Source organism: Cynoglossus semilaevis, chromosome 10 (assembly GCF_000523025.1).
Source record: "Cynoglossus semilaevis isolate Cse_v1.0 chromosome 10, Cse_v1.0, whole genome shotgun sequence".
NCBI lineage: Eukaryota > Metazoa > Chordata > Actinopteri > Pleuronectiformes > Cynoglossidae > Cynoglossus > Cynoglossus semilaevis.
Window position 1 is genome coordinate 19,841,871 of NC_024316.1, and position 23,256 is coordinate 19,865,126.

The 23,256-nt window shown below is 45.5% G+C and overlaps 3 protein-coding genes and 1 long non-coding RNA gene across 11 annotated transcripts; all 4 read right to left on the reverse strand.

Annotated features, from left to right (window-relative positions):
- Positions 1-795: 795 nt before the first annotated feature.
- On the reverse strand, positions 796-7,415 carry LOC103385496 (NACHT, LRR and PYD domains-containing protein 12-like). 4 transcript variants are annotated; one of them, XM_017036170.2, is made up of 11 exons: positions 7,323-7,415; positions 7,195-7,249; positions 6,057-6,194; positions 4,350-5,947; positions 3,893-4,054; positions 3,265-3,438; positions 3,004-3,177; positions 2,241-2,414; positions 1,965-2,138; positions 1,608-1,775; positions 796-1,426 (listed from the first exon to the last, which is right to left on the reverse strand). In XM_017036170.2, the coding sequence occupies exons 4-11, from the start codon at positions 5,930-5,932 to the stop codon at positions 1,357-1,359; spliced, it is 2,679 nt and encodes an 892-aa protein (XP_016891659.1). In that variant the 5' UTR covers positions 5,933-5,947; positions 6,057-6,194; positions 7,195-7,249; positions 7,323-7,415; the 3' UTR covers positions 796-1,356. The 4 variants fall into 4 exon arrangements, 3 of the variants coding, with proteins under 3 accessions (XP_016891659.1, XP_008317637.1, XP_024914841.1); XM_008319415.3 differs by having other exon boundaries at positions 7,195-7,402; XM_025059073.1 differs by lacking the exons at positions 7,195-7,249; positions 7,323-7,415 and having other exon boundaries at positions 6,057-6,543.
- Positions 7,416-7,797: 382 nt separating this feature from the next.
- rbsn (rabenosyn, RAB effector) lies at positions 7,798-13,694 on the reverse strand. Of its 3 annotated transcripts, none has more exons than XM_025059075.1 (12): positions 13,564-13,694; positions 12,844-13,123; positions 12,621-12,755; positions 12,438-12,538; positions 12,249-12,294; positions 11,978-12,139; positions 11,580-11,845; positions 11,426-11,496; positions 10,999-11,085; positions 10,712-10,814; positions 10,374-10,478; positions 7,798-10,268 (listed from the first exon to the last, which is right to left on the reverse strand). In XM_025059075.1, the coding sequence occupies exons 2-12, from the start codon at positions 12,995-12,997 to the stop codon at positions 9,243-9,245; spliced, it is 2,256 nt and encodes a 751-aa protein (XP_024914843.1). In that variant the 5' UTR covers positions 12,998-13,123; positions 13,564-13,694; the 3' UTR covers positions 7,798-9,242. The 3 variants fall into 3 exon arrangements, with proteins under 3 accessions (XP_024914843.1, XP_024914842.1, XP_008317638.1); XM_025059074.1 differs by having other exon boundaries at positions 10,365-10,478; XM_008319416.3 differs by having other exon boundaries at positions 10,356-10,478.
- Positions 13,695-14,470: 776 nt separating this feature from the next.
- Positions 14,471-21,418, reverse strand: rbm39b (RNA binding motif protein 39b). The gene is made up of 15 exons (XM_008319417.2): positions 21,204-21,418; positions 20,289-20,346; positions 18,180-18,229; positions 17,902-18,093; positions 17,746-17,799; positions 17,298-17,415; positions 17,066-17,218; positions 16,810-16,947; positions 16,663-16,728; positions 16,370-16,574; positions 15,868-15,954; positions 15,680-15,773; positions 15,421-15,526; positions 15,148-15,226; positions 14,471-15,049 (listed from the first exon to the last, which is right to left on the reverse strand). The coding sequence occupies exons 2-15, from the start codon at positions 20,337-20,339 to the stop codon at positions 14,949-14,951; spliced, it is 1,494 nt and encodes a 497-aa protein (XP_008317639.1). The 5' UTR covers positions 20,340-20,346; positions 21,204-21,418; the 3' UTR covers positions 14,471-14,948.
- A 183-nt stretch (positions 21,419-21,601) lies between these two features.
- On the reverse strand, positions 21,602-23,237 carry LOC107989158 (uncharacterized). Of its 3 annotated transcripts, none has more exons than XR_001760694.2 (4): positions 23,214-23,237; positions 22,842-23,017; positions 22,468-22,601; positions 21,602-22,126 (listed from the first exon to the last, which is right to left on the reverse strand). It is a non-coding gene; the product is annotated as an uncharacterized LOC107989158 (long non-coding RNA). The 3 variants fall into 3 exon arrangements; XR_001760693.2 differs by having other exon boundaries at positions 22,738-23,017; XR_001760692.2 differs by having other exon boundaries at positions 22,468-23,017.
- Between the last annotated feature and the right edge of the window lie 19 nt (positions 23,238-23,256).

Consider the following 23,256-nt stretch of genomic DNA (forward strand, 5'->3'; position numbering starts at 1 on the left):
CCCCGACAGCAGAGGGATTTTTGTTGGGTGCGGGCAGGGCGGTCGGGGGGGTTGGGGGGGGGGGGGGGGGGCTGGGTGAGGTCTATTCCTCCCTGGTACTTCTGCTCAGTACTGCTTGTATATTTTTCTCCTTGTTCAAAGTTCACATCTTAAAAAGTTCATTTGAAAGAAAAGAGTTCTGATCTGATGTTTGTTTCTGAAGTCGCTGAGTCATCGATCATCACTGGTGTCCACTGGTGTCCACTGGTGTCCACTAGTGTCCACTGGTGTCCATTGGTGTCCACTAGTGTCGACTGGTGTCCACTGGTGTTGACTGGTGTCCACCGGTGTTGACTGGTGTCCACTGGTGCTTTTTAAATGACTTCTTTTCAGTCAACTGACAGACTGCCTTTTTAAATAACTTCTTTTCAGTCAACTGACAGACTGCACTGTGATTGGTCAGTCAGGACAGGAGGCTGGAGACTCTACACTAACATTGTATCGGTACCAGGTGCCAGCGGTGTGGGTTTGGTATTTTCACACTGAAGAGTTTTATATTTTTATGGACAGTAAGATTTTTTGAACAAGAAAATAAAAAACCTGGATTCATTCACCCTCTGACTCTTCATCCTTCTCAGGGGGGTGGGGGGGGTGGGGAGGACAAACAGTGACAACCGGGGTAACATGCAAACAGTGACACACAGGGTGACCTGTGCAGCAGTGTTAGGGCTGGGGATCGAACCCTCTCCGAGGATCCAGGGTCACTGCAGCCAATGTTTCACCACTGAAGCAGTAATGATTCATTTTTACCACCTGTTCTGTTGATTCAGATTTTCTTTAATCATCTGCAAAACAGAACGTCAGCAAAGACACTTTCAAAGTTCACACCAAAGTCCAAGGTCTTCAGAACCTTTAGTTTCTCTGATTCACAAGCAGAGAGAGAGGGCGGGAAAGAGAGGGGGGAGCGAGAGGGGGAGGGAGAGTTCAGAAACCCTGACCTTCACCAACACCAGTTCTGCTGACAGTTCACTCAGTTAAAGCCATTTATCATTAACACCGTTTGTTTTGTTCTGATGTCGGTTTAACGTTGGGATTTGACCCTGAGGTCAACGATAAAGAAAAACAGAAAGCGATGAAGTAAAACAGCGGTAAAAAGAAAGTTCAATGAAAAGTTCAGCTTCAGACCTTGTTAATAACTAATACTCCACCAGGATACTGTGGATTATATTTGTCCTTGTTTTGATTGTTGACATAACAAACACATTCCTGTCCGCTCCAGTTTACCACAGGACTTCTTAAATCGCTGACATATTTGAATGGACCGACGGCGCTGAATTTAAAAAGTTCCTGCTCCTGCAGCACTGTGACATCGGTTCTTCAGTACCTTACTTTAGCGCAGCTGTCCAAACAGGGGAACACGTCCTCTGAGAAGTCGTTGTACTTCAGGCTGAAAGAGTTGAAACAAAAACAGAGGTTAAAAAAAAACAAACTCTTGTTTTTGTTCACGGTTGTAGGACAATTAGGTTTGTTTCAAACCCAATGATCTCCAGTCAAACTGTGACCAGAACTGAACTGGTCAGTGAACCTCATCATCATCATCATCATCATCATCAACAGCAGATACTGACTTCAGCTCCATCATGCTGGTGCTGTCCTCCACCACCTGGACCAGAGCCGGGACAGAAGAGTCCGTCAGAGAGTTGTTCCTCAGCTCCAGGTTCTTCAGGGTTCTGCTGCTCTGAATGGCGGTGCACAGGTGTTCGAGACAGTCGTCCGTCAGGCCGGTCATCTCCAAACTGGGACAGAGAAGAAGAGTTCATCTGGTCTGACCTCTGACCCTGGCTCTAATCTAATCTGGAGGTGAACACAGGCTGTGGATGTTCTTCAGACAGACTCCGATGTTTTTTACTCATGTTCTACCTACAACAGTGTCTCAGTCTGGACCTGTGTGGGTCAGTGAACCACAGGTTGAAGGTCAAACTCACTCCAGCTCCTCCAGCAGACACTGTGGATCTGCCACAGCAGCCAGCAGATGTTTGACCGCCTCGTCTCCAACATTGTTTATTCCCACGTCCAAGCTGCAGAGTCGGGATGAGCCCCCCCTCAGCAGTGACCCCAGTTCCTCAAACACCACGGGGGTCAACTCACAGCGTTTTAAGCTGCAGAGAAAGAAGACATTTTGGAAATGGATGTGAAAGTAGTACTTCAACTTTAAAGTAGTACGAGTACTCCAAACAAAAGGTCACGGTGTGTGCCCTTACACCAGTTTTTTTAATGCACATCCAGGATGAGTCAGTGCTTGGCAGAGCAGCAGCGCCCCCTCTTGGCCTAAATCATTCAATGAAAGATCGAGCTCCAACAGGGAGCTGTTCGCTGACGTCAGGGCCTCCATCAAATCATGGCAGCAGCTGTGAGTCAGGTCGTTATCAAACAGACTGGAGAGAGAGACGAAGACGAAGAAGCAGAAAGATAAAAAAACATCAAATCCATCAAACAAGTGGAAAAACTGCCACAGATCATTAAAACAATTGATAGTTTCCGTTTCGTCTAAGACCAAAACTAAACAGGAAGTGATGTAGGGCTAAATGACGCAATGGAATATAATTTGTGTGTTAGTGCATTAATAAAAACGAGACAAAAAAAAATCTGCCTGATAACCAATCAGAGCTTTGTTTGTTGACAAGGAGGCGGGACTTGTGTCCAGAAGTGGAAGAAACCGAACACAGACGCCGGGAAGATTTTATAAAGTAAATCGTTAGTAGTTCAAATTGTTAAAATGAGAATTTTAATAAATACCGGGAAGATTTTCTCTCTCCAAGTATAAAGTAAATCGTTAGTAGTTTGAATTGTTAAAATGAGAATTTTAATAAATAATAGTTAAAAAAAAATTTTTTTTAGTCAACTTAAATATTTACAATTAACATAAATCTTTCTAAAATCTTTTGACTTCACGAGGACAAAGACTTGTTCCAGTTTGATTAGAAGTGACAGGTGAGGAACTGGACGACAGGGAGGAGAACTCACTTCAGGCTGCTCAGCTGACAGGACCGTTGTCTCAGGGACTGACACAGAGCCCTGACTCCACTGTCAGTGATCCTGTTCTGGGTCAGGTTGACTGACCTCAGCCTGGAGTGACCTGACCTCAGGGCAGCAGACAGAGACTCCATGGACACGGCCGTCAGATTGTTAGCTTGGAGCCTGGAAAACAACAGTGGAGTTAGACTGGTTCCCTGTCTCTGGTACCAGGTGAGACTTTAGTCAACGTCCTCCTCTCACGGTACGTACTGGAGCAGCTGTAGTTTACAGTGAGGACTGTGGAGGGCGCTGCACAGCTTCACAAAGCCCTGGTCTCCAAACTGGTTGAACATCAGTTCCAACTCACACAGCTGAGAGGAACCAGAGGTCAGAATAGTTACCAGGTGGTCACAGGCCACTTCAGTCAGGGTGCATGATGGGAGTCTGAAAATTGGAACAGAAATTGGAAAAATAGAGTTTAGGGTCAGATTTCATCTAGAAGAATTCCATTTTCTGACCCCTGGTGTAGGGATGTAACGATGCACCGTGAATCGACTGTTCTCATCGTGGAAGGAAACTGGTCATACCATGACACTACACGCTCTAATACAGCAGGTGGCAGTATGTGCCTAAAAACGTTCTGTAAAGTTTGACACAGTTCTAACAAAGAGAGGAGATCATGAATCATATGGTATCGTATTCCTACACCTGGTGTGTGTGTGTGTGTGTGTGTGGAGGGGGGGGAGTAAGAATAGAAGAGTACAAAGAAGGACGAAATGAAGGAAGAGAAGAAGAAAGATACGAACAGAAAAAAAAGGAAAGAAAAAAATAAAAAAGAGAGGAAGAGGAAGTGATGAGTGCCTTGCTCAATGGCCCCATCTTCAGGTCTAACTCTGACCTTATTTTCAGCAGAGCGCAGTTCTTCAGTCCATCACTGAGAACTTTGAACTTTTCATCTCCAAGGCCAGTGTGAGACAGGTCCAGTTCTGAGGTCACTCCTGTGGTCAGAGCTGAGGCCAGATGACGGACCGCCCCAGTGGTCAGAGAGCTGTATGTCAACCTGAGACAGTACCAGACATTAGTACCAGACATTAGTACCAGACATCAGTACCAGACATTAGTACCAGACATTAGTACCAGACATCAGTACCAGACATTAGTACCAGACATTAGTACCAGACATCAGTACCAGACATTAGTACCAGACATTAGTACCAGACATTAGTACCAGACATCAGTACCAGACATCAGTACCAGACATTAGTACCAGACATCAGTACCAGACATCAGTACCAGTGATGAGGATGACAGAAACCAGACGAAGACGGGATACTTTCCCCTTCGCTGTGACTCACAGGATTTTACGTGACAGACTCATGACCGGAGCCAGGACTCGGGCCTTCTCCTCCGTCAGATCCCTGGTTCTGTACAGTTTCAGCAGCTTCATCTCTCCGAGACACGAGACCACGTAGCTGAGAGCGACACAGCTGTGGAGGTCCATGTCTCCGAGGCCGATGCCGGTGCGTGCCGAGGCCGTGACGGTCTCTCTGACCAACGTCTCACTCTGGGCCTGGTGCAGGAGCCTGAAGCAGTGAAGCTGCTGGTCCTTGTCATACCCCTGGAGGACCTTCTCTGAGCTGCTTTTAAACCAACGTCTGAAACCCATGATAGGATCAGGGTCGAGGGGCCCCAGCAGCGCCTCCAGTGGTCGGTACTGCTGTGGCTCCGACAGCCCGGCCAAGAACAGATCCAGGTACCCCGCAGAACCTCTGTGTTCCTCCAGCATCTTTGACACGCCCCCTGGTGGAGATTTGTCCAGGAAGACAGAAAGAGCCAGAATGAACTCCTGCATCGGCCGTGAAACGAAGGAGAAGTCACATGACTCCAGGTCGGCGTCCACAGGCATGAACACGTGAATCTGGCTGAGGAACGGTGAAAACCCAGCGGAACACAGTTCTTCTTTGGTGTAGCGTGGATGTTGGTGCAGAAGGCAGTGGGAGGCCAGTCTCCCCAGGACCAGGACCAGCTCTCTGTTGTGGGTCTGATCCGTGGAAACCTCCTTCAACAACTGGACCAGGATGTGGACACAGAGCTGGGACAAAGTTTCTGGAAGTTCTACTCCAGCATCCATGAGAGTTTGGTAAAGAGAACAAACGGTCCAACAGAACCTGGGAGAGCTGCAGAACTCATGGAAACCCAGAGTCCGTTCCATCTGGGCTGAAGCTGTGGTACCAGCAGTGGAGTCGGAGAAAAACCTGTGGACGTAGGCCTGTCTCTGGGCCTTCAGAAAGCCCGGCACCTCCAGTCTGTTGAAGGACTCGGACCTCAGACCTTCTGCTGACCTGGCTGACACCAAACTGACAGAACCTTTTAGAACGGACCCATGGAGCAGACTGGACACCAGGCAGGACATTGACATGGCCAGGGCGGGGTTAGAGCAGGGGGAGTGGGCCGATGGTTCCAGTTGAAGTTCACACTGATCGAGGTCGTCAAAAACAAACAGAACCTTCTCGGGCTCCTGCAGGAGCACGTCCACAGAGACAGGAGCGCTCCGATTGGTCCAGTGCTGCAGAATCAGAGTCTCCAGGGACACCAGCCCTTTAAGAGCCTTCAGCTCACACCGACCAAAGTAGAAAATGTAGGAGAAGTGCTGGAGCGCGTCTCCTCTGGCCCAGTCCACCATGAGCTTCTCCAGAATTGTAGTTTTTCCAGAACCTTCTGGTCCCGTCAGCAGCACAGCTTTGACTTCAGCACACAGGGCCGTGTGAAGGGCCCGGTCCAGAGTGTCCACCTCTGTGTCTGCCTGCTGAGCCTCGGTGCTCGGCTGGACAACGTACTTGTTACTTTTTATGACTCTGGCTAACGGCTCCCCTCCCAGAAGTGTTGGCGTGCCCCTGGTCTCCAGGAGTAGGTGACTCAGAACCATGGTTTTGTCCATTGTGCAGGTGAAGAACTGTTGAGAGGAAGAAACATTATTAACGTTAAAGTTGTTCCCAGTCAGAACAGTGTGAGGACAGCAGGACAAACCTGTAGTAACACTCAGATATACAACAGGAAGTTACCTGTGCAGGTGTCCCAGCTCCCTCAGAGTTATTGTACAGAAGACACGTTCAGGTTTTTCTGGCTGGATTAAAATTCACACCGTGTTGAACTTTTTGGCTTTCTTCCATTCATCCAGGAATTAGTCTGAACAGGAAGTACTGTTGAAAGAAAGAGGCCCACAGAAAAGACTGACAGGCAGTATACAGTACCTACTGAATGAAACGTCAAAGAGTACAAGAGCAGATACTGGAGATGTTTGTTGTTAGGATTATCTCCACTGAACCTCTGAGGTGACTCACTCACTCAGTCATCTTCTACAGCACATTCCTTCTGTGGTTTGTGACGAGTTAGAAACCGGGTCAAAGTCATCGCCCGTGAATGTCTTTGTTTTTTTTATGGTTAGGATTACAGGAAGTGTTGGTAATGAATAAAGGGAAGTTCAGAGGATATTTGAAAATTCTTCATATGTTGGGGGGGACTTAGGGGGTGGGTTTAAATAAAAACCTGATTCAACATAAAGGAACGCAGCTCAGCAGTGAAAGTATACAAAATAAATCAGTGCAAAAATAACTGTGCTGTATTTTAAATTGAAAGTATACAAAATAAATCAGTACAAAAATAACTGTGCTGTATTTTAAATTAGGATTATTTATTTATTTGATCTACATTCTATTAGTCATGTTTTTCCTGTAACTACCACATCTCAGACTTGCTTGTCATTTGCTGCCCTCTGGTGGCTGTGTACCATACAGCACGTACAACACTTTTAATTTGACTTGCCGCCCAAATTGAATGTGAAATCGTCTACGGTCGTTTTGTTGCTAAAACGAAACGAAAAAAAGACGACAAGGCGCCGTCTATCGATCAATGTTGTTATTCAAAACTATGGCTACATTTTAAATTTGAAAGATTCAACCAACCGTCGTCCATTAAACAGGAAGTTCGTTGTAAATTAAACCTCGAAGTTTGACTTACAGGCTGGCAGTCAAATGACTAAAACAAACATTTGAAAACGAATTATTAAATGTTTTGCGTGAATTGTACAACAGCGTGTTGGGGCCACATTGAGGAATGTTTGCTGAAATAAAGAAAATGATTATTGGTGGAACCAGCACTGAAATAATCTGTTAGTATTTTATTGGAAATGTTTTTGTTTACCTCAACAAATACAGCCACAGCTGCTCCGACGTCACCTGCGTCAACGAGCCGCAACCTGAGGGGAAATTAACCATTAGAACAAAACCCAGCAGGGAATGTTTTACTCTGGGAAAAAAACCAGCAATTACATAAGGAATGTTTTCCCTCCAGAAGAACAGAACAGAGTCCAACAACTGGACACAGACCAACGGAAACTAAACCTGAAGAGTGGAGGGCAAATACCAGACAAATATGATTGGCAGGTAGCGTCACATGGGGCTCGGGTGTGGCGGTCTGGGAGGACAGATGACGTTCGATACGGTCAACTGAAAACTGCCTGGATACGCTGATATGATTCGCCATTTTGTGTCAATAAAAAAACAAAAACACGAAGTGGTCTACTCCGTACAACTTGATACGCGATTCATTTTTTTCTTTCAACCGATGCGAATTGTCACGCGTTTGTATTCGATTCTTGATGCATCGTTACCTCCTAAAATAAAACAAAATAAAAGTCACATACACTGTCACATACGTGGTACACTGTACCTGTACATACAGTGGGTACAAGTACTACATACAGTGGGTACAAGTACTGCGACAGTGAAAGAAGACAGAGTCTGGTCACATGTTAACGAAGACAACATTTTATTAGTGAAGTTGAATTTCTTTACATTTGTCATTTCACTCCTCACTTTTCCTGTTAGTTGATTTGCTGTTGACACAGTGAGAAGCTGCTCCTGACGTCGTCCATCACTGAACGTTTAGTGTCACGTGGTTGGACGTCAGAGAGCAGCGGCGCTGGGTCATAATACTGGTACTGACGTAGTGCTAATGGTGCTGTGGTTAAAGGGTTAAAGGACGTCAGTGTGTCCTGGTTAGTGATTGGTTCGTGTGTGTGCGCTGTGCAACGAGCTGTGACATCACAGTGACATCATCTATTAGATCATCACACTGCTGAGTCTGACAGGTACAGGAAGCCGGATTACTCAGGTAATCTGGGTTCTGGGAACCACAGTACTGCAGTACAACTGCAGATGTACTGCAGTACTCAGCAGGGCAAAATGAAAAGACGTGTTTTTCCTCTTAATGTGACAATTCAATTGTTAAATCATTATATTATTGTGGATGTGAGGAGGTGTGTGTGTGTGTGTGTGTGTGTGAGTTTGTTCTTCTGACATTTCCTGTAATGAGACGTGGACTCAGTCCAAACCTGAATGTCAGATTAGTTACTGGTTAATCTGCTCATTGACGACCGGTCAGATGACCTGGTGTGGTTCATAGACAGGTGGACACCTGGGTCTTCAGGATCTTCTGGTCCCATCATCAACTCCAGCATGTGTCTGTGGGTGCTTCAACCTCAGGTCAGCGGCCCGGCTGGTGTCAGAGCAGCCTGACTGAGATCAGGACCTGGACACAGACACACAAATGGACCTAAAGTGTGTGTGTGTGTGTGTGACTCTGATGCAGATCCTGAAGACGAAGCAGAACTTCCTCCAGGTGAAGGAATGTGACAATTCTGTGCAGGGTTCGAGTGGCGTTGCCATGACATCGGGGTCAGTCGGAGGGAGTCCTGATCCACACGGTCTGGTGTTCATTCACTGTCTGGAGTCACACTGAGTCACAAACACAGTTCACGTCAGTAGGGGGTGCTCTTCAGGGTCAACAGGCCGACTGCAGAACATTCCAGAACAGTTACATTTCTCCTTCCTGCTCCTCCGTCTGAAACGGTCGTGGCTGCAGTACCAGTGTTTGTCCAGGGGCTGCACTGTAAGAAAGCATGGATTAAAATGGCGTCTCATGTTCTGATGCATCAGCTGATGGGTGCCCCCTGCTGACTGGTCTCCTGTCAAAGTCAGAATTCTAAAATGTCTCATCGTCAAAGTGTTTCCAGACGAACACACTTTCAGTTGTGATGTCACCGCTCCAGAACAACCGAGGTCGTCCAGTTGACCCCGGGTCCACCTCCTCATGCCTGAGGAGCAGTGGAGGAGCAGTGGGCTTCAACAAACTCGTCTCCGTGGACGTCGTTAGTAGCAGAAATTCGGATGCAATAAGAAAAAAAAAAATCAGTGCTTTTTTTGCTTTTGTTCCTGCAGGGTGCGCTGTAGTTCCCTCAGGTTCTCCGACAGCAGCTCCACCTCGTCGTGGCGACCACTCAGCTTGGCGTCGAAGATGTAGGCTCTGATGTTGTCGATCTGCTGCAGCAGCAGTTCCTCCTCGATCAGGTCCAGATCCGGCTGAGCTTCGTCGTCCTCGTCTCCGTCAAAGGGGTTGGTGGAGACTTTGGGGGAACTCCCCGGCGTCTCCACGAACGGGTTTCCAGACTCGGTGTCGTTGTCCTCACCGAAGGGGTTTCCAGGGAGGTTCTGTCTGGGCTCGTCTTCATCAAAGGGGTTGGACTTCCTGTCCGTTCCGTCTTTCTGCTCTCTGATGATGTCCTCGGAGAAAGGGTTGGACGGATCGTCTTCAGTGGGAGTGGAGTCGTCCTCATCGAAGGGGTTGTAGGAGGAGCTGTTCTGTCCTTCGCTACCAGGGGGCGTTATGTGTCCTCCTAGACTTCTCAGCCTGGGGGGGGATTCCGTTTGGCTGGTTTCCACAGACACGGCTCTCACAGACGACGGACTGGACTGGACCTTGAAGGTCGGGTCGTCGGCCGCCGCGTCTCGTTCTTTCTGTCCGTCGACTCGTAGACCGACATCCGGAGACTTCTCCACGGCGTGGCACCAGCTCTCCTCTTTTTCCCAGTCCTCCTGGGAATTCCACCCCCCCCGCTGCACGCTCTCCTCCTCCGCCAGCTTCTGGGACAGCGCGATGGCCAGGCGTGTCTGCTGCTGGTCGTACTCGTCCTGCAGCTGACGCAGGTTCTCCTCCAACAGCGCCACCTCGTCCACTCTCTGGGCTTGGCGCGCCTGACGCAGGAAGGACTGGATGTTCTCGATCTGCTGCAGCAGGGGGTCGTCCAGGGCGCTGCGTGTGTGAGCTGAGTCTGCGGAGGGCAGCCAGCCGCCGGCTTTGGTCATACGGGGCACCCGCGGGGCGGGCTGCAGCTCACCGTTTGAACTGACGGGGACAGGCCGTCTTCTCAGGTTCTCCTGAGGTTCAGAAGGTCACGTTAGAACACGAGCAGCTGAAAAGGTGGAGAGAGAAGAGACACGGGGTCCCCGTCTCACCCGTCTCACCTGTCTCTCCTGTCTCTCCTGTCTCTCCTGCTGGAGTCTCTTCTCTTGTTCTTGTTTCCTTTTTTCTTTCAGCTCCTCGTATTTCTCTTTGGTCGGTAAAGACATGAGACCCAAGAGTTTCTCCTGAGGAGCAAAGAGAGAGAGAAGAGGAGGAGAAACCAGACAGAAGGTGGAAACATCACCCACTGTGACCCCACCCACTGTGACGTGAGTTTACATTTTGGGTCAAACTAAACACTGATTCAGGATCAGGTTTGTTTATGCCATATATCATATGTCAAAACCAAACCAACTTCAACAGAGAAGTGAGTTTACATTTGGAGTCAAATGAGTGTGTGATGTGTGTGTGTTGGTACCTGAACAAAGAGTGTGGCCGAGTATCGGATCATCTTCTGCAGTTGGAGGACTTTGGGGTGGGGGGGTGGATCGTCTTTAGAACCGAGTGTTAAAATCTTCTTACTGTGAGAAAAGTCAGTTTATTCACCCTGAAGTCTCTCCTGATCCCGTATCAATCACGTCAGTTTATTCAGCCTGAAGTCTCTCCTGATCCCGTATCAATCTCCTCAGTCATTGATCAGTTATTGATCTTTTATCACCAATTCAGGGTGTGTGTGTGTGTGTGTGTGTGTGTGAGCTGCTGTACCTCAGAGCGTCGATCAGTTCGTAGTACTTATGGACCTCCAGTCTGAGTCCAGCAGCTGTGTCCAGGTTGTAGCTGGTTTCTCCTGCACTGTGGGCACATGGTATGACTTCATCATTACAGACAGGCCTGGGACCATACTCAATACATTTATTGATCACATGATCAATGAAAATGAACACCATGTATATGTGTATATATATATATATATATATAAAATTGTAAAAATTACTCATGAGAAATAAAATGTATTTCATTTGACAGAGTGAACCTCGTTATTATGACATATTATCATGACATCACGGATTAATTTGGTCTGAAAATAATGTCGACAATATTATGGTTTGTAGGACAACACGTGGTCCAGTAGAACTGGTCCTGGTCCTGGTCCCAGGTCTGACTCCAAAGTCCATTTTAAAGAGAGGATTACTTCAGGGACTCGGCCATCCGGATGTATTCCGGAGCCTTCTCGTCCACCTTCTCCATGCACAGCCTCAGCCTCTGTCAGGACCACAGGTTCGGTCAGTGACAAATGAAAGCACGGCAACATTTGATGTTTGATGAAGACGTGAGCGCGTCCTCACCTCGTACAGTTTGACCACGGCGGGCGTGTGCTCCTTCTCGCCCAGCTTCTGCTGCCTCTTCACCAGGGTGTCCATGCAGTGGTGGCAGCAGCGGATCTTCTCGTCGTCCTTCTCCTCCAGCATGGACGTGACGCTGCTCAGACTGCTGATGCTGCCCCGCCTGGAGCCCATGCTACTGCTGCTGACCCCTGCTGGCAGAGACTGGGAGTGACTGGGAGGACTTCCATGGACACACAGAGCTTCTCGGGTCCCGTTGATCAGCTTCTCTGTCAAATAAAAAAAAACACCAAAAATTACAAAATGACTTTTAATTCAGACATGTTTTTCAAAGCAGTCTTTGAGAGACCACGGCTGATCAGGTGACAGACAGATAATGAAGATGTGTTTTTATGACGTACGGGCCAAAGGTAAGGGGACGAACTCCATGCACCTCCGACACATGATGGAGCCACAGAGGCGACAGTGGTGACGTCTGTTCCGAATGTTGAACTTGTTTCCACAGTCGGGGCAGAAGGGGACGTCCGAGTCGTTCACCCAGGAGACCACCGACTTCTCGATGGCTGGAGGAGCAGAGTGCACAGTCAGCAGGTCACGTCAGTTCATGGAACCACATTCATGATCCACGTAAATTTACGACGTTGGACGACGTAACAACGCGTCCAGACAAACCTCGGATTTTGGCAACGTCTGAGTTTGTCCGGTCAAACGACGTCAACTGCAACGACAGGTTAACTGTGACTACGGTGAGAAGGTCAAAGGTCACTCTGTGTGAGTGTCACGTCAACACAAACCTTCTTATTATGGGATTTACGTAATAAAATGGTGAAAACATCATGAGCACAGACTGAGGTCACAGACCTTCTCCAGTCTGATGATCAGCTTGTTGACCTCGATGACATAATGATCGATCCGTGCTGCGCGGTGCCTTTTGAACAGACTCAGGTGACTCCGAGTCGCTCCTAAACACAACACACCAGAGTCCATTCATTCACTCATTCATTTAAGAAACACTTCGGTCTAGAACCGCGACGGCCGTCTCACCCAGTTCCTGAGGCTCCCACATGTAGGGGTCGACACCCCCATAGTAGAATGACTCGTAGGAGCCAGTCTCCCCCCTGTCCTCCCCATCCCTCTTCAGGAGCCGGTCTTTGGCCTTCTTGGCCTTCTGCACCAAATCTGAGCAAAATGGAATTTAGAATGAAATGTTTCTGAAGTGAGGGTGAAAAGAACACCTGAAAGAATCCAGACCGATCTGTCGACTCACTCTTGATCTGACCCCTGACGTGACGGTCGTCCCCAAAGTGTTCTTCTTCGTAGTGGTCTTTGAGTTGGCAGAAGGTCTGAAGGTCCTTCAGGCACAGTGGACAGAGAAAGCCTTCCTTCAACTCCTCGAACGGTGGAGGGTGGCTGGAAGCCATGACCGCATACAGCTGTGTTGTTAGGGGGGGGTGCAACGTGGAAGCATCCTGCCTCCGATCCCAGGGTCACAGGGCGAGAAACCCACCACACATGAACCCCATCACGGTGGAGGAAATCTACGAACGCTGGAGGAGGAAACAGGCTGTAACTGTTGGTCACACGTTTAAGTCACTGTGATTGGTTCAAACGTCAGAAAACAACGAGCTCCGTCATTCAGAAACACTGACACTGTTCAAGAAACAGGTTTAAGGTTTGTGGAAGTCACGACAACAGGATATTACACTGAAACATGTGAATAAAAGATTCTAACACGTAAACTTGAATGACGACATACGGTTAACCAGCGCGTTTACCGTAACTGAACGGAGAGAAACGTGTGTAACGTGGAATGTTATACATTATATTCGATATTCGTTGAACACCGGCCCCTGAGAATGCTAACAAAAGTGCAACGTTAGCCAAACCATGCTAGCGGTAAACCTGACTTTCTTTAGCTCTGGTTTCCACCAGCCGCTTGTTCAACATCAAACCAACAACCGTCAAACGTTTCTTCTAAAATACTCACATGTTTATTACTTTTCTCGGTCATTTTACTAGAAAACAAATCCAACAAGGACAGTGTTGTTGACAGTTTATGTTCCTTTGACAGCGCAGCGGCAGAGGCAGCGGCCACAGCCTGGTCAGGTGACGCTCCTTTGACAGCGCAACAGCAGCAGCACAGGCAGCGGCCACAGCCTGGTCAGGTGATCCTCGTTCAAGGCTCTACGGTAAGACTTTAGGGACAAAAAAGACAAACGCAAAGGGATAATCCCAAATCAACGCAATTGAATGACATTTGCATAAAGCAATGGGGGTGTTCTCCAGTGAATTATGTTGTCTTCTACTAAACACGTTTCTCGTTTAGAGAACATCACATTTTGCGGCCGTCCATCCAGTATCTACCGCTTATTCATTTGCAGGGGGCGCTGCAGTCAATCCCAGTTGATGACGGGTGGGGGCGCGCCACACCGCAGAAAGTTCGCATGTTTATTTATTCAAGATCAAAATGATTTCACACATCAGAGTCTGACGCAGTTCAGGAACATGTGGATCTCATTACTGCCTCTTCTAAAACTGGAATTTATAAGACTTTATTTTTTGTTGTTGTATGACATTAACACATCACTTTGTTTCATAAGCTTCTTTTAAAGGATGCATTCAAACTGTTTACTATACTTACACTTTTTCAAGTTATACATAATGGCTATTAGAAATATGGAAAATTTGAGGCAAGTAAAGAAAAAAAACAAAAACCCCAAAGCTCCATTCTTTATTTTAGCTCACTGAAGTGGTACACGTCGACCTCAGAATTCACTGTCAGATTATGGGGTAAAATGTTTCTCCCTGACTTCAAACAAGAACTGAGATACCACAGAACTTTATTTTCTGTTATTGACTGTTAATCTGTGAAAAACAAGTCGATATCAGAGAAACACTCTTTAAATCAAAGCTTTTATTTAAACATGTGAGACAAATGTGAAGTGAAAAGTCAATTTGTCAAAGTTTATTGGAACCTTCTTACAAAAATGAAGTTCTAGCTGTAAAAAGGTACAAAGGATAACAGACATAAACGTTGGTTTGGCTTCTCAGTCCTTTAACCCAACACTCTGCCATTTTAAATCCAACACAGACTTAAAAGCAGCAGACAGACCGTCATATACCGACCGACCGACCGACCGACCAACAGATACTTGAGTTCGTCTGAGCGACAGTTTAACACAAACCTACAAAGTCTGAAACTGAAACAAAACACAAACAGAAAAACAAAAACCCTGCTTATTAATTCTGCTGAACTTCCATGTTGAGGTTGAGGCTTTCGTTACAAACAGCCAACAAATGTCAATGCATCTTTAACAGTAACTGCTGCATGAATTAAAAAATGTATTTACACCTCCTCCCATCGTCGTCACACTATCGACGGGCCGGCATGAGAAGCTGCTTGGCTGTGACAGAATCAGGGAAAAGGTTGTGGTAGGTGGGCAGGGGGACGTAGGCAGCAGTGATCATTTTACCTGTGAGAGAAGTCAAACAAAACATGAACAAATGTCATGGGAAAAAAACAAACTTTATCAGTGAGATATAAAATAAATCAGGTTGTGATGTGATGTACCTGCAAACCAGCGTCCGTGAAGAGCATTCACTGTAGCCATAGCTGCTGGTATGGATGGACACTTGACGTACACATTACCCTGTGAAAACACAAGTGGAAAAAGTCAAGATTGACTACAGCAGAATTCTAGGTTGTTTTGTTTTGTCAAGGTTGTTTTCTTTTCTTCTACGTGAGTATTGTGACATCATCACTGAGTACACGTGTACAGACAAGTCATACACCTGTGTGGTATAAAGTGATCCTGAAGATGACTTCATCAGAACTCCTACTCACTTGTGTTGAATTCTTGTCCACATAAATGTGAACGACTCCTCCGTGTTTGTTGCACTCTTCGATGACATCATCCTGGATCTCTGTGGCCCAGCTGGGGTCGTTTTCACTACGAGACAGAGAGCATTGTTAAAACTGGTTACACTTCAGGGAAAAACTCTATAGTACTGGTGAGCTGGTGTGTAAATATGAGTTGAGAGTAGGGGGCGCTGAAGATCTGAAGTGAAGGTCAGTTTTAAAAAATGCTGAAAACTGTTCTCACGCTTGTGGGTTGAAGAGGTTGGACAGCTGGAGGCAGTGTGTCGCCAGTGGCTGTGATGGAAGGTTCAAAGCCTGATTTGGAGCTGGAGTCGGAACTGCACAGAATAATAATTAAAAAAAAAAAAAACAAAGTTAACACCTGTGGCTCCTCAGACAGAGAAAAGCAACATCTTCATCTTTACTCCTCACCTGCTGGAGAACCCATGCCCCCAAAAGGTATGGCCCCGGTCATCTGAAGAGCCTGCTGAGCAGCAGGAGGAATCTTCAGACCAGTTCCTGTGGGCAGAGGAAGTTTGATGTTCACAACAAACTGTTTGATATGCTGCTCTTCTCCAGGGACCAACATTAAAGATCGCCCGTCTCCACCCTGACCCAACACCTCCACGTTCACCACTTTTGTCCTGCCTTCATGCTTTACCTTCAACATTCACATTTCCAAACTATCTCATCCACCTGCTCTCTTCTCAGCACCAACGTGACATGGACATTTCTGGTCCCCAGCGCCTCCTGTCTGATCTTATCTGTCATTACCACAACAAACACGAAGGGGCTACGGTCACCCCACCCCTTCCCTAAACCCATCTGTTAGTTTTGCAGGCACACCTCACCACTGCCTGACAAACTTTGTCAGGCACCACCCTCACATACTTCTCTGCCTTGCCCATAACTTTCATGTGGGATGAGAACCAACCTTCAGCTAGTCGAGCCATTAGCTGTAAACGTCCGGTGGTCCCAAGGTCAATGCCGGTCCTCTCCAGTTCATCGTTGTCTAAAAAGGAACTGGCCGTGGACGAGTCGGAGCGCTCCGTCACGTGGCCCACCTTCATGGGACGTCCAGCCAGCTCAAAGCCGTTCAGCTGCTCCAGCGCCTTTTTTGCACATTCTGCGTCTGCAAACTTCATAAAGCAAACAGTGATGTTCACAGGCTGTCCACTGTGTGTCGCTCATCGCCAAGACAGAACATTGAAACAAGGTTCCTGTTACCGATATGAAGCCGTAGCCTTTGGAACGTCCGGTCTCGCTGTCCATCATCAGTTGGATTCCCTCGATCTTTAAAGATAAACAAAGACACAGGCCTTAGAGTAGAACACAGAGTCATGAAGTTCTGCTTCAGAAAACTCATGACCAGACCTTTCCAAACGGCTCAAAGATCCCACGAAGCATTTCCTCTGTGATGTTAAAATGCAGGGAACCAACGTAGAGTCGCATCGGACCCAAACTGCCCTTCTGTAAATTATTAGCAGCAGCAGCCGCTCGGTTTTTCTCAGCCTGAGATAAAAAAATGGAATATTTCAAATCACAGTAACCTAACAATCATAAACTATAACTGATGAACGACAACATTTTTGCCACTCACACAGGGTCAACAGGAAGTGGAGAGACTCACCTGAGAAGCTTGTACGATGATAGGAACTCCTAAAAGCCTCTGCCCTGTGAGACCGATGGCCAGGGGCACGGAGGAGGAGTCCACAAACTCAATGTATGCGATGCCCTTTGACCTCCTGGAGTTTCTGTCTGAGATGATTCTCACATCTCTGACCTGCAGGGACCAGACATGATTATTCTCCCCTCCACTGAACTCTCCATGTTCACAGACACTTCCTGGAAAAATAACAGACCTTTCCAACAGCAGAAAAGAAGTCCTCCAGGTCTCGGGCTCTGATTCTAGCAGCCAGCTGCATACAGAAGACGGTGCGGGCGTCCCTCTCCTCTGGGGTCAGATTGTCAATTGGTTGCCTTCAAGAGAAAAAGATGAAATACAATTCAACGTCTGCCCATAAATATGCTGGGATTTTGTTGGAGCCCCAGGAAAACGAGCGGCTCAGTCTTTAAAGCTGTTCTTGACATTTGACATGAAAATGTTGTTTAGTATTTTGGAGAATTATTAAGTTCAAAAGAATTTACTAAGAAATTAATTTCTACAACGGCAGCTTAAACAATAAGTGAAAAAAAAAACAAACAAACAATTGTCACATCAGCCCTGATCTGTTTATTATCTGAATAAATCAGGAGAAGAAGATGAACCACCAAAACATTAATAAACCAAACGCCTGCCTCGGTACACACCTGACAGGACTCTTTTCTTTTTTGACGGGGCTTCGGCTTTTGGAACGTTTCCGACTGAAAAACAAAGTGGAAAATAAATATTTTTTCTGAAGGTAACTGAACTGTATGAATGAATTCATTTTGAATGTCTGGTGTGTGGGTTTGAGAAACACTTACACTGGGCTCTTCTTTGCTTTGTAGCGGCCAGAACGTTCCCTACTGCGGGAGCGACTGCGGTGGTGCTCTTTGTTGCGGCTCGGTTTTCTTTCCCGGCTCCGACTCCTCTTCTTGCCCTTTTTCCGTTCTCTACTTCTGCTTCTTTTCTTCTTTGAGCCTGGGCTCCGACTCCTGCTTCGACTCCTCCTTTTCCTATTAAAAAAAAAACCCAAAGTTGTTCTTGTTGTTGCTGGAATTCGACATCATCAACAGATGGCGCTGTAAAAGATCAGACTTACTTCTTGATCTGGTCTTCGTGACCGTTTGCATGAGAGGACTTGGTCTCATCCTAAGCAAGGTTGATAGGAGAACATCGTGAGGACGTAGATGAAACATTTAGTCGTCAAGGTAAAGAAGGGTGAGGGTGGGGGACAAGAGAAAAATGCAGAATAGATATTTAATGAAAAATATTTAAATCATTTTCTACTGTCAATTTCGACCGTCTCTTTCACCACCCCAATATCTCCCCCATCCCACTGTTTAGTACTTAATGCAACAAAGCACAGAGAGGATGTCCAACATTTTAGCTGAGTTCAGGAAGTTCTTGTCAGGTTATCTCTACCACTCCCCCTCCTGTACATCATACCAATTTCCACTATTTGCCTAATCATGTGACCACATTTGGCTCACGGCCACTATAAAGAGATCCTGTGGGGATGATGTCAGTCCAGTGATCTTCACCCATTTTCGTTCTTGGACTGTAAGAGCTCGATGCCACCTCTGTCACACATCTTGCCCTGAAGCAAACAGGGATTCACACTTCTTAGTAATATTGACGCCCAGTGAAAAAAAAAATAATTAATAAAAGAAAAAAAAAACCATAAATTCAGCCACCTGTCAAAATTCCATTACACTAACTTTTACTGAGTGAATAAGACTAGTAGCTTTGACACTTAATGATTAGCTACTAAAAAAACAAAGTGCTTCTGTCACAATGTTGCTAGAAAAGTAGTATTTACTCTAAGGTCTAGTTGCAGTAAAGTCTGTGATGTTGTCAGGCATGCAGGTAATAAATCAAATCAAGATGCTTCATCATATTACAGGCAAAGAGGCAGTATTCGTACAATTAGGAGCAGAGAAGGTCATTCACCTGTTTCAGCCACAATCGTCATCATGTCTAGGGCTGGGCGATACCACAGATCAATACATTTGTCAATCTGTGAATATTTTGTAGGATTTGTGAATTAGGCATACGAAAATGAAATGAATGACAGGTGTCAAGTTATTTATATTTTATATTATCTTAGTGCTAACATTTAGTATAACTAATTTAGTCGTTCTACAGTGGAGTTTTTTTGTCACTTAGTTTTGTTGTTCAGTGCATTTTATTTTAATTATCCAGCCGTGGTCCTGTTGAGTTAGTTCACACTGACTGGACTGTCCACTGAGCACAGATATACATGTACGTGTGTTTTTCTGCTCCACTGCTCGTCTGTTTGTATTTGAAGTGACTGACTGTACGGTAGCATCACAACAGAGAAGGTCATGTTTTCAAATTGTGTCTATTTTGAAGTAAAGTAGATGCAACACATACTCCTGCAGCTAGGTGGAGACGCAGCGGCCTAAATATTAAGGACAGTTTCTCTGTGTGCCATTATTACACATTATTCATCACTTTAACTCTTACTGATGATTGTCTTGACATCCTAACTGTTATCGCCCAGCCTTAATCATGTCTTACATTCATGATTTAAACCTGCTAGTGTCTTTACTTTAAGCGTAAGCTCCACATTAGCTTTGAAAATTAATAAAGTGACAGTCTGATATAAACAGAATTCAGTATCACTAGAACATGTTTCTGAATCTTGATAAATTTATAGATGCAGCATTTAAGCTTAAAAAACAACAAAACTCCCTTTCAGTCAAAGCTTTTCTTTTAGAATATGTCTCTAACATTTGTACAGGTTGAAATGTTCATTAACTAAAACCAGTAAGGCCTGCAGTTGAACACTGAATACTGCCTCCTTTGCTGGACAAGTGAGATGGGCTTAAGTACCACTGGCATTCACCTTTCTGCAACCGAATAGGGACTGGATGTCGAGAGTGGATTTTCTTTAGTCCTAAGGTGAACCACAGTACATCAGTATATGCACAATAACTACCTTCCTTTTTTTTCACAGTTCACAGTGGAATCAAAGATGAATTCATGGGAGTAGAGGTGAGATATCATTAGGGGAGTCTATAAAGAGAGATAGATGCGGATTTATTTATAATTCTGTATTGCGATTTAAATACTTAATCACAAACCACAAAACATTCAAGCAAATGTTTACACTGTAGCAGATATATCGGTTCCAGAGTTAAACACAAAAGTCAAATAGACGTGGCCTCTGTAATCCTGAACCCACCTTCCTGTATGGAGCCTCCAGCATGGCCTCAACATCGAAATCGTCAGCCATGATGATCCTGTGAAGAGAGAGCGTCAGTGCAGTAGCATACAAAAGGCACAGTAATCATGTCACAACAAAGATGATAAACAACGGTGAGACGATAAGTCCACAAAAATCAACAATTAACATAGTTTTTACACGTTTACATAATTTTATTTTTTTAGTAAGTAAAAGATTAGTTGGTCAATTACTTCAATCACCTGTGACCAACTGACATTCAAAATAGCCTGTAGTTGCAGCCCTGGTCACAACACCAATATTATTATTAGTTTATAAAGAATAGTTAATAGCCGTGAGTTTTAGTATTAGATTTTAATTGGAATAAAAAATGAATTCACTACTTTGTGAGTTATTATTGGAAAAACAAACGAATACTGTTTTCGTAACAGGCTTAGGCCAACGGGTAACCAGCTGAAATTTGGATATAGCTTAATGCTGCAGCGCACGATCTTAAATCTATATATTTAGAGATTGGTTGGAACATTAGGTGTTTATTAAATGTTGACATATTTCACATAAAATGTGACCAGATATTCTCAAAAATGTTTTAAGTTCTTGTCCATTCATTTCCACTGCACGTAATGGCCACCGCAAAGCGTAAACATGCGCGAGACATCCACCAAGCTAAATGCTAATTAGCCACACAGGACGTTAAAACAAGTAATTTTAACCCTGCCTTTTATGACCTAACCTATTCGTTTTTCGTTTATCGTTGATAATTAACTAATATAACACCGGAGCAAAACAAACTGGACGCCCCGTCACAGCGCATGCACTTAAAGAAGTAATGTGTATTAGAAAACGGACGTTGTTATCCACGAAGTGCCAATATGGCGGCAACAAGCTAGCCGCAGTAGCAACAAACTAAGTTACCGTGTTCAGTGGTCGAAACGACGTTTCAAGGTCACAGGTCCACGGAGAAAATGCAGCAGCGAATCGCCTGTAGTCCTGGTCGTAGTCGGTTAAAACAACGATGAAAAATTCAAAAAGATATTTAGTGTAAAAGAAAAACTCGCGGCCTCGTCACAAACATCTGCCCTCCTTCGCTCCTTCCCTGTAGCGCTAGCGCTGCCTTTTCTTCTTCTGAGTGCGTTGTTTCAGTATTTGCATGTATTTTTGCTGCGCCACTGCCCCCTAACGGTAGGTTTGCAAATTTCGCGTCCTATGAACTGTATCTCTTCCCTTATGTGACAAACAAATCGTCATGAATCTGAATCAATGCAGCCAGTCCATCTGTGTAGGTTATAAAAACATCCAACAAATCGTCATGAATCTGAATCAATGCACTTTATTAGATTTACTTTTCAAAATATTATTTTTATATAGATTAAAGGTTACATGCACTTTATAATCACCTTATAATATAACTGTTATGTTTTAGACGGTATAGGTGAAGGTTTAGTTTCAGATGATACAAATCCTCAACAATTCTAATCCAGGTCAATAATAGAAGTTGACAGAATACAGACAAACAGAAATAGATGAATCAACACATAAATGAAAGAATAAGAATAAAAAGGAAAGGTGCTTTTTTCTTACAAATGAGACACTTTGTTTCTATATTGTACAAGTTATTAACAAACCTAGTCTTATCTGCAGTTTTCAGTTCCCACAGCCCAGGACATAGACTGTGTTGTGTGTATTCTTAGAGACTGAACTAGGAGACAGAAAAAACAAACAAACAAAAAAATCTTTAAATGCTCTCCAGGAATAGATGTGATGACTTCACGGCCCTCCTCCTCGTACCAGAAGGACCCGATTCAGGCCTTCAGTCAGCACCTCCAGGAACTCCATATCTGAGGGAGGCGCACAGTGAAGGAATCTACATTGTGAATCTGAAATGATCTGAAGTTGATGGATGAAATTATAGTTCATGACATTCAAAGTCATGATGCATTTCATCAGGGTTAAAACACCAAAAAAGAAACATTTTTATAGGAGTCTGCGGGAGTCTCACTCCCAGCAGTCATCAGGTGGGGGCGCAGTTGCACCCCGGACAATTTCCATGTCCATCCTTAGACCTGTTTAAACATGAACACTAAGTTTAAAGAATGGTACAGTACTGAGCCTCCACCACCTCTCCAGACCAGCAGTATCTAGAACACAGAACCCACAGGAACACAGTAATGAAGGATACAGTTCTCATTGCCCAGTCGGTTCTTTGGTGGCCCGGGCATATTGAGCAGCACCAGTTTGGCCTCCTTGGAGTTCTCTGTGATGACCTCATTGAGCCGCACTGCCGTGTGCATACGCCTTAAATCCAACTGGTTCCTAAAACACAGAACTTCTTATGTTCCTCAGGTTTGTTTGGAAGGAGACAAAGTTAAACAGAGAAACTTTCTTGCTGCTGTTACTGTTACTACTGTTACTGTTACTGCTGCTGTTACTGCTGCTGCTAAAAACAAACCGTATCCTCTCCTTTTGTGATGATTTAGACGTTGCCAAATTGGAGCCGTTTGTCGTAGGTCAGTATAATGTCCCATCTTCCTGTTGTGTGTCGGGGTCACTCACAGCTTCATGGTGGGGGGGTCTGTGCCTGACTCTGGGTTCACTGCTAAGACGTTCCTTCCTTCGTCTGAGACTTCACGCTCAGGCCTGGGGGCTCCCCCCTCTGCAGACACAGCAGGGGGCGTCAGCCCTGTAGGGCTGGTTGGTGTTGAGGAGTTTGTTCTGTGGATGAGCTGCACCTGTTGAAATGTAAAAACAACCAAAGAGGCAGATTAGAAATATATACCAGTCAACAAATATAGGAAGCAGTGAAGGCGGCGGCCGGACGGCCTTGGTCCCCAGAAGAGGTTTGTGTGTTCAACTCTCTCTTAATATTTTGTTTTAACTTCTAAAAAATACATGAGCTTTTGAATGTCCACACAGCTGCAGCGTCACCTCCTCCTCTGGTTTTCCTGCCACCGTGAGCTCCTCCTGTGGG